The following is a 13,306-nucleotide window of genomic DNA, read 5'->3' as shown; positions in this document are numbered from 1 at the left end:
TTATTATAAATGTAAGGAAAAAGAAAAATAGTTGCAGAACTTTTTTTTAATAAAATTACAAAGAATTAAAATTCATGGATGAGGCAAAAGCACTTATGAGCTGTATGTCTCATGAAAGGACTTTCTGGAAAACTGGCTATTCAGGTGTTAGAAATGTAAACCCCCCAAAGAACTTCATGTGACCAGCTTCTACCAGTAGTTCAGTAGTTTTAGCTGCTCTGCTACTGGTGGGCCAAAGAAATAAAATGAGATTTCAATTTTGATGTTATGGGTTAAATAGTAGTGCATAGATTTGTATATATAGTACATATTTAATTTTGTTAGTTGTAAGTTATTTTATTCAGTTATGAGTCATCTGCAAAAACATATTTTACAAGCATTTTCTATTATTACTGTTTCACTTTGATTATTACTTAAATTTTATTGAATTCTGTATGCAATATCAGCAAAAATAATCTATTTTATTTATTAATTATTATAACATTAAAAATCTAATTATTTTTAGTTAAAAAACTGATAGCATTTATTCAGATTAAATTTCAAAAATGTAATTTATAAAATTAAAATGCTACAGTGAGAAAATCCATTAAGAATAAACATTAACTTTTATTATTACTGAATTTGACAGTAGACACCAAAAAATCTAGAATTCATGTTCTAAAGCTCTGTAAACATTTTTAAACTGAAAATTAGTTTTTAATCTGCATTTTTGTATATAGTATGAAAATATTTTTAACACATTAAAATGTAAACTAGTAAACTGACTTACATTCTATCAATGGATATATATATGATCATATAAAGCAGAGCTTCTTAAACTTGCCATTCATAACTCCCTCTTATCCAAGAAAATTTTACATTACCTCCAATATATAGGTATACAAATAAAATCACTTACTGATAATAAATCATAAAACAGTTATTTGATATACATATTATTTTACTATTTATTGCTGTTTATTAAAGACAAATACTAATGAGATAGATGCACTTGTTTATTTTACATAAAGAATTAAATCTTGGCTGAATATTTGATACTGCAGGGGACAGGACTTCTTCAATGTTTTTCAGAATTGACCAACTTTTAGATTTTATAACTGGTGATGCTGTTATAAATACCATTTTGTATAAATTTTACTGTTGTTGAATTTTTCATGACCCCTACATTCAATTATATGACCCAGTGGAGTCTCGACCCACAGTTTAAGAAGCCCTCATACAAAGCAATGTTAGAATGGAAATGTTAAAGTTTCATATGAACTGAAAATGTAATTTGAATACTTTAGTATCTGCTTATTCCATTATATATTTCACAAATGTTCAATGTTAATATAATAATTAGTCTTGTTTCTTCAATTTTCCTAAGCAATTATTCCTTAATTTAATTTTGATATTATTTTAGAATAAATTAAGAAAAATTTCCTTATGTCAAATGGTTTAATATGTGTTACTTTATTAATTTCAAAAATTAAATGTTTCTCCTGTTTAATTAAAATAATTAATTGGCAAATTTTCTTTTGTTAAATGTAAGTAAGAATATTAAAATTAATTAATACTAACTTAAAAAAAAGCAACTAATTATTTTCACTAAAAATGAATTCTGTTAAACTAATATATTCATTAGTAACAAATTAAAAAGAAAGAGAACCAAACTATTAAATTATTATAATTTTATTTAAAAAAGTTATTATAGATATTAATAATTTTTTAAAAGTATTTATCAATTGTATATAAAACAATTAGAGAAACATTCTGCTAAATAAATAAAATTATGATAAAGTAACAAACATTTATTTTCATGCATATTTAAATTTAGAATGACACTTCTTACAATATATATTGGCCAACAATTAAGGGATAGACAAAAGTTGTCTTTAAAATATATTTTTAAGGTAACTGTGTACACTTTACATTTGTAATAATTACCATATTGATTTTTATTTCTTATAAGAAATATGGTGTTGTATTGCGAGATGGTATCACACGTTCCGAATCTGGCACAGCATTAAATAGTTTTGGTGCTCGATTGTCAACATCCGAAAATGCTAAAACTGCTGCTATATTACCACAACGATAACAATAGTTAGGTGCTGACCAAACAGTTACTAATTTATCATCAAACATATACTTGAAACCTATAAAATAGATTTAAAAAGTTAGGTTATTAATACAGTAAAACTTATAACATTAATTTGTATTCTCTTTTATAAAATATATACATAAAAATTACAGGGTGTCCCATAAGTCTGGACCCATAGGAATTTCTCAAATTACCATTTCTTTCATACAAGCAAACTATGTCACTGACTATGGAGGAAACTGAATTTAAGGAAACTGAGAACACTCTCAGTTTCCTTAAATTTGGTGATGAACTTACCAACACATCTGTGCATGATTGGTCCACAGTCTGGATGGAGCATTCTCTAACCACTTCTTGGTGATTGTGAACCCCATCATCAAAATCACTTAAATTCATTCCTCCATAGTCAGTAACATGGTTTGCTTGTAATGAAAGAATATTTGAGAAACTCCTATAGATTGACTTACAAGACATCCTGTATTTTTATTAAAAAATCTAAATGATTAATTATTTAATTAATCACTTACTTTACTATTACTTAATTTAATTATAATTATTAAATTTAATAAGAGCTGGCACCTAATGCCTCCCTCTAGTGACCAATTAATTAAATTTAATCACAGGAAAGTAGCCTGATGGTGGTTGTTTGGCTTATTACAACTATATCAGGTTTCAAGATGTTTGTATATACCATATTTACTTGCATATAAGATGAGGTTTTTATCCATTTTTCACTGCTTCAAAAACTTAGATTGTCCTATATGCGCGAGCAAAGGATTCTTTTCATTTTTGTATAACTTTTGTAAACTATGTATTTGCAATTTTACCGGATTCTCGCCTTCTGGTGTTTAAAAACAAAAGTTTTATCTGGGTTGTTTGAATCATTCTTGTGTATTGCCAGGAGTAAAGATGAATAGCAATAGGAAACGCAAAACTTTTGAATTGAATTCCAAAATTACATGGGAGCCCAATATAAGTTTTAATCCATTCCCATGTGAAAACAGATGATTATTTGAAAATTCAAAGAAACTCATAAGTGTAATTGATGAACAGTGAATTTGACTGTTAAGAATTAGCAAAAAAGGTTCCCAATTGTCCAATTTACATGAACAAACTATGTTGTCAATTTTACAAGATTTTTCCTTGAAGTTTAAGATGCCAGTCATTTTTGCAGGACAATGTGTACATTTACGTGCATTTGATATTTTATTTGTTATTAAACAAAATAAATTTAGAATTGTATTAATAAATCTAATTTTCTTTATTTTGATCTTTAAAGTCACACATTGTCCTATATGCAAGATTGTCTTATATTCAAGTAAATACAGTATATACAGTAATATCCCGAACTTACGCGATAGGTGGGACTGAGCGATAACCGCGTAAGTCAAATTTGCGTAAGTTGGGTATAATTTTGCAATTTGTGTAAATCCAAGTTGGATGTATGTAAGCTAATAAATGTTCTTGTTAATCTTATCTTGTCTTTTGATTCATTCATGGTTACAAGAAATCACCACATAGAGTCTCTCAAGTCTTCATAGATATAACAAACACAGAAATAAATAACACAAAATAAATTGTAGCTATGTGTCGATTCCGCGCGACACGTCTGAACATGTAAGCCGAACAATAGTGTGGGGAGTGAATAATCAAGAGTTGCATGGTGCTCAAACAAAAGATGAATTGACGAGATTTGAAAATCGCGTAACTCCGGGTTCGCATAAGTCGAGGTATTACTGTATATTTAATTAAACTGAGCAAATTACAAAATTTCAAATATTTACATTTTTGTAAATGTTAAGTTCAAAGATGAAATAAAATATATCATTAATAAAAAAGTTTAATGAATAATTTTAAAATTTGTTAACAATTATTACCTATTTGGATATATTTCGTTTCTTTAAACTTATTATACTGAATTATAAAAACTTCAATAATGATTAAAGTAATAAAGTGCATATTAGTATATCAAACATCACAAAGCCCAATATGTATATAGAAATAACCAAATGATCGTCTTAAATAATTGGGCTATAACTCCACTAATTTAATGATTAATACTATCATTAAATTAGCAGAATTGTAGCCTGATTATTTAAGGCAATCATTTAGTTATGTTTCTAAACTGCATATTATTTAGTTGTGTATATGTGTACTGTACTTTGAGAACAAATTAATAAACTTTTGTATTAGATTTCCAGCATCTATAATAAAAGATAATGAATATCATTATTTATTTACTAATATATATGTAGTCTTTTAAAACACACTGCATAAATTTTAATGGGAGATAAAGTATTTGCCTTGATATTCCCTTAGTCTGTGCACATACATCACCCTTCAATGCTAAAGCCACTATTTGATAGTGTTGCAATTACCTGAAGAGGTAAAGTGAAAACACAAAAAAAAAATTTATATCTGTCATCAACATTCATAAATCTGGAGACACGCAAAGTACCTTATGTGCATGACTCCCTTTGAACCAGAGGATGATCTTGTCACAATATCTGTTGCTACTGCAAATATTTACAAATTGCAAGAATCTTGAAATCAATCATTGTTTTGATGCTATCACTTACACAATGCTGTTGCTCATTGCAACTTTGGTTAACTTCTTCACACCTGTTTCCATTCATTTATTCACCAAAATCTCTGTCAGCTCTTTAGCTAGCATCAAAGGGTTATATCTGTAGACATATAGACAGATAAAAATGCTTACCTTGGTATTATTCTTCTCCCATTAAAATTTACAATGTTTTGACAAAGCCTTTATATATAAGGAATAAAAATATGAATTATTAACTTAACTACTATTCAAAAACACTAAATTTGATTTTCCATTTGTCTTCTATTTTCAAAAGTTTCTTCATATGTTTTTTCAAGTATTCTAACATTTACCTATAGTTAACAGTAAATAATTCATATTTTTATTGAAACAAATGCCAGTGATATATAACACTGGCATTTGCCTTATATGTACAGCTTATATCCTGGAAAAAATATAAATTTTTATATGCTATCCTATGCAAGTGTAACTGCAAACTTCAAGACAAACAAAATAAACACTACGAATTCCAGCACAGTCTAATTTTATTTCAGGAAAAAACATTTTACACTGTATTGAATGGCCTTCTTTAGACTTTTAAAAACAAATGTTTTAAAGTAACCAATAATATAGCTGTTTATATTTTTTAAAAAAAGGAGAAAGACTTCTGCTAAAGGAAATAAAGCCTTTACTACCTTAGTACTGTCATTTATATCTGTATTCTGCAACTTTTCAATTAAGTTATTGACATCAGTTATTCCTGTTCCTTCAAATCCACCTGCATATTTATTCCTGTTCTTAATCTTTCTTCAGAACTACAATATAAATTCTATATGTATCCTGAAAATAAGACCCTTTTTTTATTTTCCTTGGACTCAAATCTACTCACTTCTGAGTTTATTGTTTATTTTTTCTCAGCTCAATTACCACCACTTAGAGGAACTCTGTTGGCATCAAAAACAATTATTTCACCTTTTATTATCTATAATTCTATCTTGTTGATCAAATTCATGATCTCTTCCTGTATGTTCAATTATATTCAATAATACTTCTAAATCTCCTTGATTTAATGCAAATGTGGTATTATTATTATTATTATTCTTCAAATTTGTCATCTCCATAATGAAAACTGCACTTATTCCATATGTGAGGGGCTAAACCGTACATACCGAGTGGTAAGACTCTAGTATCAATTACTCGGCAACTATTCTCTAGAATAGCCCTCTGTTTGTCTTACAAGGATGGTTTTTCTATTCAAGAAAATCGAGTGTAGAGGGCTTTAGCTAATGTGTTACTTTAAAAGCAGAATTTTGATGATCGCGTAATCACCTTATCCTTACGTCAGGAGTCCCGACACCAGTTAATCACTTATTTTATACGTGGATTAACACACATTATCCCTAAACTCGTGAATATCTAACATTAATATTAAAGAAGCCATATTTATATAACAAATCAAAATATTTAATGGATCAAAAATATGAAACTATACAGAAGAATAACTCTAAACCTAATCTTAACTCTAATTTTTAACCTAAGATTATTTCTAAACCAAACACGTGAGAGAGAGTTCACATCAATTTATCTCTGGTCATATTACCTTCTTTAGGTCCTTCGTATCTTTTTCTATATCTATTTGAGGGTCTTCTTCCTTTCTTGATTATTTCTCTTCTAAGATTTTCTTTGGCAAGTCCTTTTAAATCTTCTCTTGTATACTTCGAATGTAGTATTCTATCATTCTACTATCATAAGACATAATCATATGACAATCTTTCTTCGCTGGGCTGCCTCTATCATATGTTGGACTTTCTTTGTGTGGCAACCTTTCTCCAACAGACTGCCTCAATGGGCGGGAAATCGTCCCTTTTGTTTTCTCCTCAGTAATGTGTGCAAAAGCTCAACTCATCATGAGTTCACCTGGGAAAGGAAATCAACTTCCTTTCAAAATCAAATGTTTTTCCATTTTTTAGAAACTTCGTTGAAGTTGAAAAAAAATATTAATTTCTNTCTAAACCAAACACGTGAGAGAGAGTTCACATCAATTTATCTCTGGTCATATTACCTTCTTTAGGTCCTTCGTATCTTTTTCTATATCTATTTGAGGGTCTTCTTCCTTTCTTGATTATTTCTCTTCTAAGATTTTCTTTGGCAAGTCCTTTTAAATCTTTTCTTGTATACTTCGAATGTAGTATTCTATCATTCTACTACCATAAGACATAATCATATGACAATCTTTCTTCGCTGGGCTGCCTCTATCATATGTTAAACTTTCTTTGTGTGGCAACCTTTCTCCAACAGACTGCCTCAATGGGCGGGAAATCATCCCTTTTGTTTTCTCCTCAGTAACGTGTGTAAAAGCTCAACTCATCATGAGTTCGCCTGGGAAAGGAAATCAACTTCCTTTCAAAATCGAATGTTTTTCCATTTTTTAGAAACTTCGTTGAAGTTGAAAAAAATATTAATTTCTTTTAATTTTTCTAATCTTTTCTTCAACTTGTTATTTTGATTAAAATGACCCTCCCATAAATTTCCAGATTCTCACACATAATTTAGTGACTAAGATCAGTTCAAATATTAATTTACTCAAATAATGACAATCATTGCTCTAAATTGAATGATGCAAATTCTTCAGTTTACCTTTCAAAGATACCATTAATTCTACCTATACTATTTTGATTGGACCTCCCTGATTCCTTCAATATTTGACTTATAAAACCTTGTGATTAGAAAATATTCTTTCACTTTCAATCCACCAACTTTAGCCATTCCCACTATGACCACCTCTACTGCTTTAGTGCAAACACTTAAGTTATACAAGTAGCCTTTATTCTTGATTTGTGCTACAGTTTCATCAGCAGTATGATCCTCTCCTTTAAACTCAACAAATACCAGAATAAGTTTTGGGTTTATCCTGCCATTTGCATCACAGATCTGCATGCCCTAGCACATTCTATGTAACAATTAAGACCATAGCAAAATTTAAAATTTAATGCTACAAACTCACGATACACTGTTTTTGAGTTGATTAGTGAAAATCTTTGTCTTGATATAAGCTGATAAAATTTTTAAAAAATTTTTTCTGTGCCAGCTATATATGTGCCAGCTGTTCCTGGATATATTTACTAGAAAGCTTTTTAAATGAATCTTCAAGGTTTACAGATTGAGTTATCCTTAACTTCTTTAAATTCATCATCTGAAACAAGAAAGGTGCTGCTGTTTTAAATTTTTCTTCTACTCCATTTATTTGCCTTCCATATAGTCTCAATTGCCCTGAATCTTTTTCAGTATGCATTTGAAAATAAATATTCATCTACATGTGCATTATCTATGTCAGAAATGCTTAGTTTTTCTGCTATCTCTTAGTTCATTATCATTATAACAATGTCTATCTTCTAAGTTTTTATCACTCATAATCTGATCATTTGTAAAAATTACAGGCTATTTATTTTTTCCTATCCTTTTCATGAGAAATCCATATTTTTACAATGTAAATTATACCTCTCACTCTTATTATCCACCACTCATAGTCAGTAAATTCCTCAACATGCTTAATACACATCATACTGATACCAAGCATTTCCATCAACCCACTATCAGGCAAGATTAATACTGAATCCAAAATACTGTGAATAAAAAAATTCCAGATCAGTGGTTGATCCAATCCTAAGAATCTCGTAACAATAAACCAAACTTTTCAGGAAATCCTACTGGGCTTCGTGGATCACTAGACTTAACTTAGACCTCTATTATTACTCAGATTAATTGGTTTAATGAGAAAATTCTATTAATTCAAGTTTATACTCAATGTGTTTCATCTTAGCTGTTGCTCTTGGCACTTTCCATCTAGTTTTTTATACTATTCTAGGGTGACCAGATGTCCCACCGTCCTGACAAAGGTTGCTGGATGCTTAAATGTCCCATACTTCTTCATTTTTATATTTACATCATGAATGGTATATTTTGAACAATTTTGTCCAACAGTTTAAATGACTGTAAAATTGGCTGTGACAAGTGCATCTCTATAATCACATTAGCTATAACCTCAAACTGTTTTATGAAAATTACTATTGTGACAGTGTTTAAAGTGATTGTTTGTGCTACAGTATAAAGTATGTATTAAGATTATTATGTAAGATGTCTACTAGGACTTATTTTATTAACAGGACTTATTATACTGGTGACCTAGTTCTGCAAATTTAAGAGAAGTAATCAGAAAAAATAGTCTTTTTTTCACCTGTACACATTTTACATGATATAATTGTGTTTTGGACCTGTTGGTCCCTCATCAGCAGGTTTACAGCTAACAATTTAGTATTTTGATTATCAAGTACATTAAAATTTAAAATTACTAACAGGATAAATCCAAACATATCTCCAATATACTTATCACACTCCTACTATTACTTGAACAATTTATCCTGTTAATAATTTTAAATTTTGATGTACTTGATAATCAAGATACTAAATCTTACATCTTACATAATAAACTGTATAATAAGGATACAGAGAGGCATATGAATTAATATGTATTAAGGTTTTTATTGTTTTAGTTTATATTAGCCTTATTACTTATAAATCTGAAAATATAAAAGTAAAGTAACCACAGTAAGTGCCATTTATCATCTTCACCAATTCAAAACAGTAAATCCACTGCATTTTAATCATTTATTAAAATCATACATTTTGATATTATATTTAGACAATTTCAGATATTTTTGTGTCACTTTCAAGGCAAGTGGTGATATATACTTTGTAATATGAATTCAAGACAAGCAAAAATTTTAAATAACTATGTAACATATTTTACTTAATGTAAATTTTGAAAATTTTCTAGTATTAGTTAATTTTGTTCATTTGGTAACTCTAAATTTATTCCCTATATCAGTGTTTTCCATCCACCAATCTGCAAAAAAAAAAATTCACCAGTCCTCAGAAAAATATTTAACTGTACTGATGCTGGCGTAGTTGATTACAGGTGGCATTTAAATAATCTAGAGTTACTGTGCATACTTTGTTAAATACAGTAACTCTAGATAAGCATATATAAACATAACTCAAAGTCACATATAATTACTGATCCATGTGTTTTTATTTTTCTCACTTACATATAATATATTTCTGATTTTCGGTTATTAGAATTGCCATTTAATAGAATCAATAGTCAATAGACAAATGTGATTGCAATAAACAACACTTACTGATGTACTTTAATTTAACTACTTGATAATTTTCTGTGCTGTGTGTTATAAAAATCAAACAAGTTTTTTTATTTTTAGACCTACATTAGAACTTGAAATGCCAAAAAGAAAATGTATTTACATAAGAAACTTCAAAGAGAAATGGAGTTTCATAAAAAACTTTAGAATTAGAGACTAATTTTTCTTATTAAATTGATCTAGATACATTAAACTTAATAGAATTTTTATTCCAACTTTCCAGAGAACAAGACTACATTTTAAATTTGTCTGGCTACCATTGCTTAACTTGCACCAATTAACGGCAAATACTTTAAAAACAAAGCTTTGTTGTCTGAAAAACTAAATTTCTATAAAGTTTCAAAATTTTATTATACAGTTAAATATCCAGTTCTACATTAATCCTATTTTATTTATTACAATAATTAATTGCTTAGTTCTGCATTCTATTAAACAGATTTCTTACTTCTAGAAACACATTTTCAAGCAATTGCTAACTGAAAAGTGTGTTTCAGAATACAGAATATAAAGTAAAATAATTATTATATTCATATGTTTAACTTCATACATATATAGTAGTATTAAACTATATATATTTAAAATTAATCTAAGCATTATAAAAAATATTAAAGCAGGTAAATAGTTTAATGCTAGTTAAGTAATGAAATTTAAAGACCAACTGTAAGTATTTCTACTTACCTTCATGAACTAATTGATGTGCTCGACATATAAGTTTGAGATTGTTCAAGTGCATAAACTATAAAAATGAAATAAATGTTTTTAATTATATTTATTAAAAAATTAATTAGACTTATTAGAATCATGTCACAAAACGAATTATTGTATATGGAATCATCACTGTCATGACATTTGATTGAGAGAATCTTACTTCATGGGTAACCTTTGCTCCAAATAACCAACCAGCTCCACGAGGGCTTACTGACCAACTTTCAACATCTTCAGGATCAGACCAAACAAGATGTTAAATTAATTAAGGAAATATTTTATTATTACCGAAAATTGTGTATATAACTTATAATTTATTATTTTAATATTTATATTAAAAATTTATAAGTAAAATTTTTATTAAACAATAGTGAGTCAAGGATATCACAGAAGGCTCCTTTGTGAGGAATCTCTTGATTCCTTTCAATTACTCTCACTTGATCTAGTGTTTTAATTTCGGGCGATAGTCCTCCATGAACACAAAGAACTTGTTCATCAATTATCTGAAAATAAACATATAAATTAGTTCACATTTGCTTAAAAGTTATTTATTGTAATATTGTCACAATATTGGACTGCAATTATTAATAATTTAATTTTAAAAAATCATGTGACTTCTGGTCTAAACTGGAAGTTCATATATAGTTAATCAGGGTCTCTGGCCCCTAAGCTTTCCATATCTGGTCTGCATTTTAGCAGTGTCTTGCCCCTGTATATCACACTTCCCCTGATAACAATCAAGTTATGCCAGTCATCTAACTAACTCCATACTGGAGAAAATTTTGAATTGAAATGCATGTGACTTCCAGTCTAGATCGGAAGTTGGTATATAGTTAATTGGGGGCTCCAATTCCTAAGCTTTCCATATCTGGTCTTGATTTTCATCTATCTAATTCCTTTCTCAAGATTAATAAAGAGACAACAGAATGCAGTAGATGACAATTGGGTTACATGTTAATGGGTACATTCCAATAGTAGTAAAGGAATAATTTTAATGAGCATATATAGATTTCATTTGAAAATTGTAGCCAAATAAGAATAATCTGATAAAGTAAAATCTGCCTAAAATGAACACTCTACAAATAAAAAATAAATCTCATAACTAAACAATTTGCCATTTAAAATATAAAATATGTAAAAATTATGTTAGCACTTCAATGAAAAAAAGATAAATATCTTCGCCATTAATCCTTTCCGCAACTGCACTATCACATTACATTACATTAAAGGAAGTAAAAGAGGTGTCCATATTTTTGCAACAGACTTAGCCCTATTAGGAAGTTGAAAGAAGAGGAAGGCATGTGAGCAGTGTGTGAAAAGAAGGCATGAGTGCCTGCATTGCTTTTATTGAACTGATAACAAAATATTTACTTAGAACAGTAGTGAACATGGGTTACAGTGTACTGTACATCTGGTCATGGTAGTAAACAAATTAATGCAGTAGATGACAATTGGGTTACATGTTAATGGGTACATTCCAATAGTAGTAAAGGAATAATTTTAATGAGGATACAAAAATGAATCCCATGCAAGTAAAGGATCATCAGTGACCATAGTTACAGATACTGGTTACATTGATACATATGCTATAATAGACTACAAGATGATAGTCAATGGCCGTACACCAATTTACCTACAAGTTGATCCAAGTTACTTACATAATTATACAGTAATTGACAGTTGTATTACATACCAAATGCTTACATTCCATTTATACGTGTAATAAACTGATGAAAAGTACAAAGGTGATTACAATATGAATGATGAGCGATTATGACATGATAACAGAGTATGATTACAATAGTACCATATGGTTGTAGATGTGGATATAAGTCAATTATCGATAACCGATTGCAGATAGGGTTTTATACATTGCCCTTAAGGGTTAGTTGTTATACTATGAGGGTCTGATGAGGTGCCTCGGTAGACAGAATGTGAAGTTAGTGGTATAGTGGCCCCTCCGCTGTAACCTCTGGTGCCTAAGGTCTTTGTTTTGTGCACGAATTGTGATAGTCCTTTCTACAATTTCCAGTTCTTGAATACATCTGCTGGGTTTGGCGGCCAGTTCTGTCTTCAACTAGGCATTCCCTGATGAATTGAAGCCTGTCGTCGTCATACTTTGGGCATGCATAGAAAAGGTAGTCCATGGTGGCCTCACTGGTCCCATCACAGTCGCAATATTATTGTCTCTTTTGCCGAAGTGAAGATAAGCAACAAAGTAGCCATGTCTGGTCAAGAACTGAGTGGTCTCAGCATCAGGAGTGTAATGTCTGGTCTTGAGATGGAGGATGATAGATGGAACAGAAGTATATGTTTTCCTCTCTGTGTCCACCTCACCCCATTCATCATGTTGCCAATCATTGATCGCCAGAGAGGCAAGCTGATTCCTTAACCAAGAGTGAGGCAGTTTCTAAAAGGTGTCCAGGAGGTACGCCTTCCTCGCTAACTTATCTGTGAGTTCATTGCCAGCATACCCCTGGTGAACAGGGATCCAACAGAAATGAAGTTCTCTGATTTTACCCAGACTGTTGGCCACTGAGATTAGGTTTGCCAAGAGGCCAATGTGTCTTTTTCTATTCTTGAGAATACTCAGGGCTGTTTTGCTGTCTGTATGAAAGCAGATTGGGCCTTTAAACCTTTGACTGTTGTCAGTTATATGGAGGATTGCCTTCAGGAATGCCCATTGCTTGGCTTGGATATTTGTGCAGTGAGCAGCCATCTTAAGATACACTTGATACTGGGTCTTGCCCTTGTTGTCCA

At 29.9% G+C, this 13,306-nt stretch overlaps 1 protein-coding gene across 1 annotated transcript in view; it reads right to left on the bottom strand.

Annotated features, from left to right (window-relative positions):
* Positions 1–1,761: 1,761 nt before the first annotated feature.
* The window catches only part of LOC111622968 (serine/threonine-protein phosphatase 6 catalytic subunit), a 46,759-nt gene continuing 35,214 nt past the window's right edge, over positions 1,762–13,306 (bottom strand). Inside the window, exons 7-10 of the mRNA XM_023365437.1 lie at positions 10,932–11,049; positions 10,710–10,801; positions 10,520–10,577; positions 1,762–2,135 (exon numbers count right to left, since the gene is read on the bottom strand). Coding sequence (XP_023221205.1) covers positions 1,945–2,135; positions 10,520–10,577; positions 10,710–10,801; positions 10,932–11,049 — 459 coding nt within the window. The 3' untranslated portion in view covers positions 1,762–1,944. The remainder of the gene's footprint in view (positions 2,136–10,519; positions 10,578–10,709; positions 10,802–10,931; positions 11,050–13,306) is intronic.

The sequence above is a fragment of the Centruroides sculpturatus genome, unplaced genomic scaffold (genome assembly GCF_000671375.1).
Source record: "Centruroides sculpturatus isolate CEXI.00-Female unplaced genomic scaffold, Cexi_2.0 scaffold289, whole genome shotgun sequence".
NCBI lineage: Eukaryota > Metazoa > Arthropoda > Arachnida > Scorpiones > Buthidae > Centruroides > Centruroides sculpturatus.
This window is presented reverse-complemented; position numbering and strand designations above follow the sequence as displayed.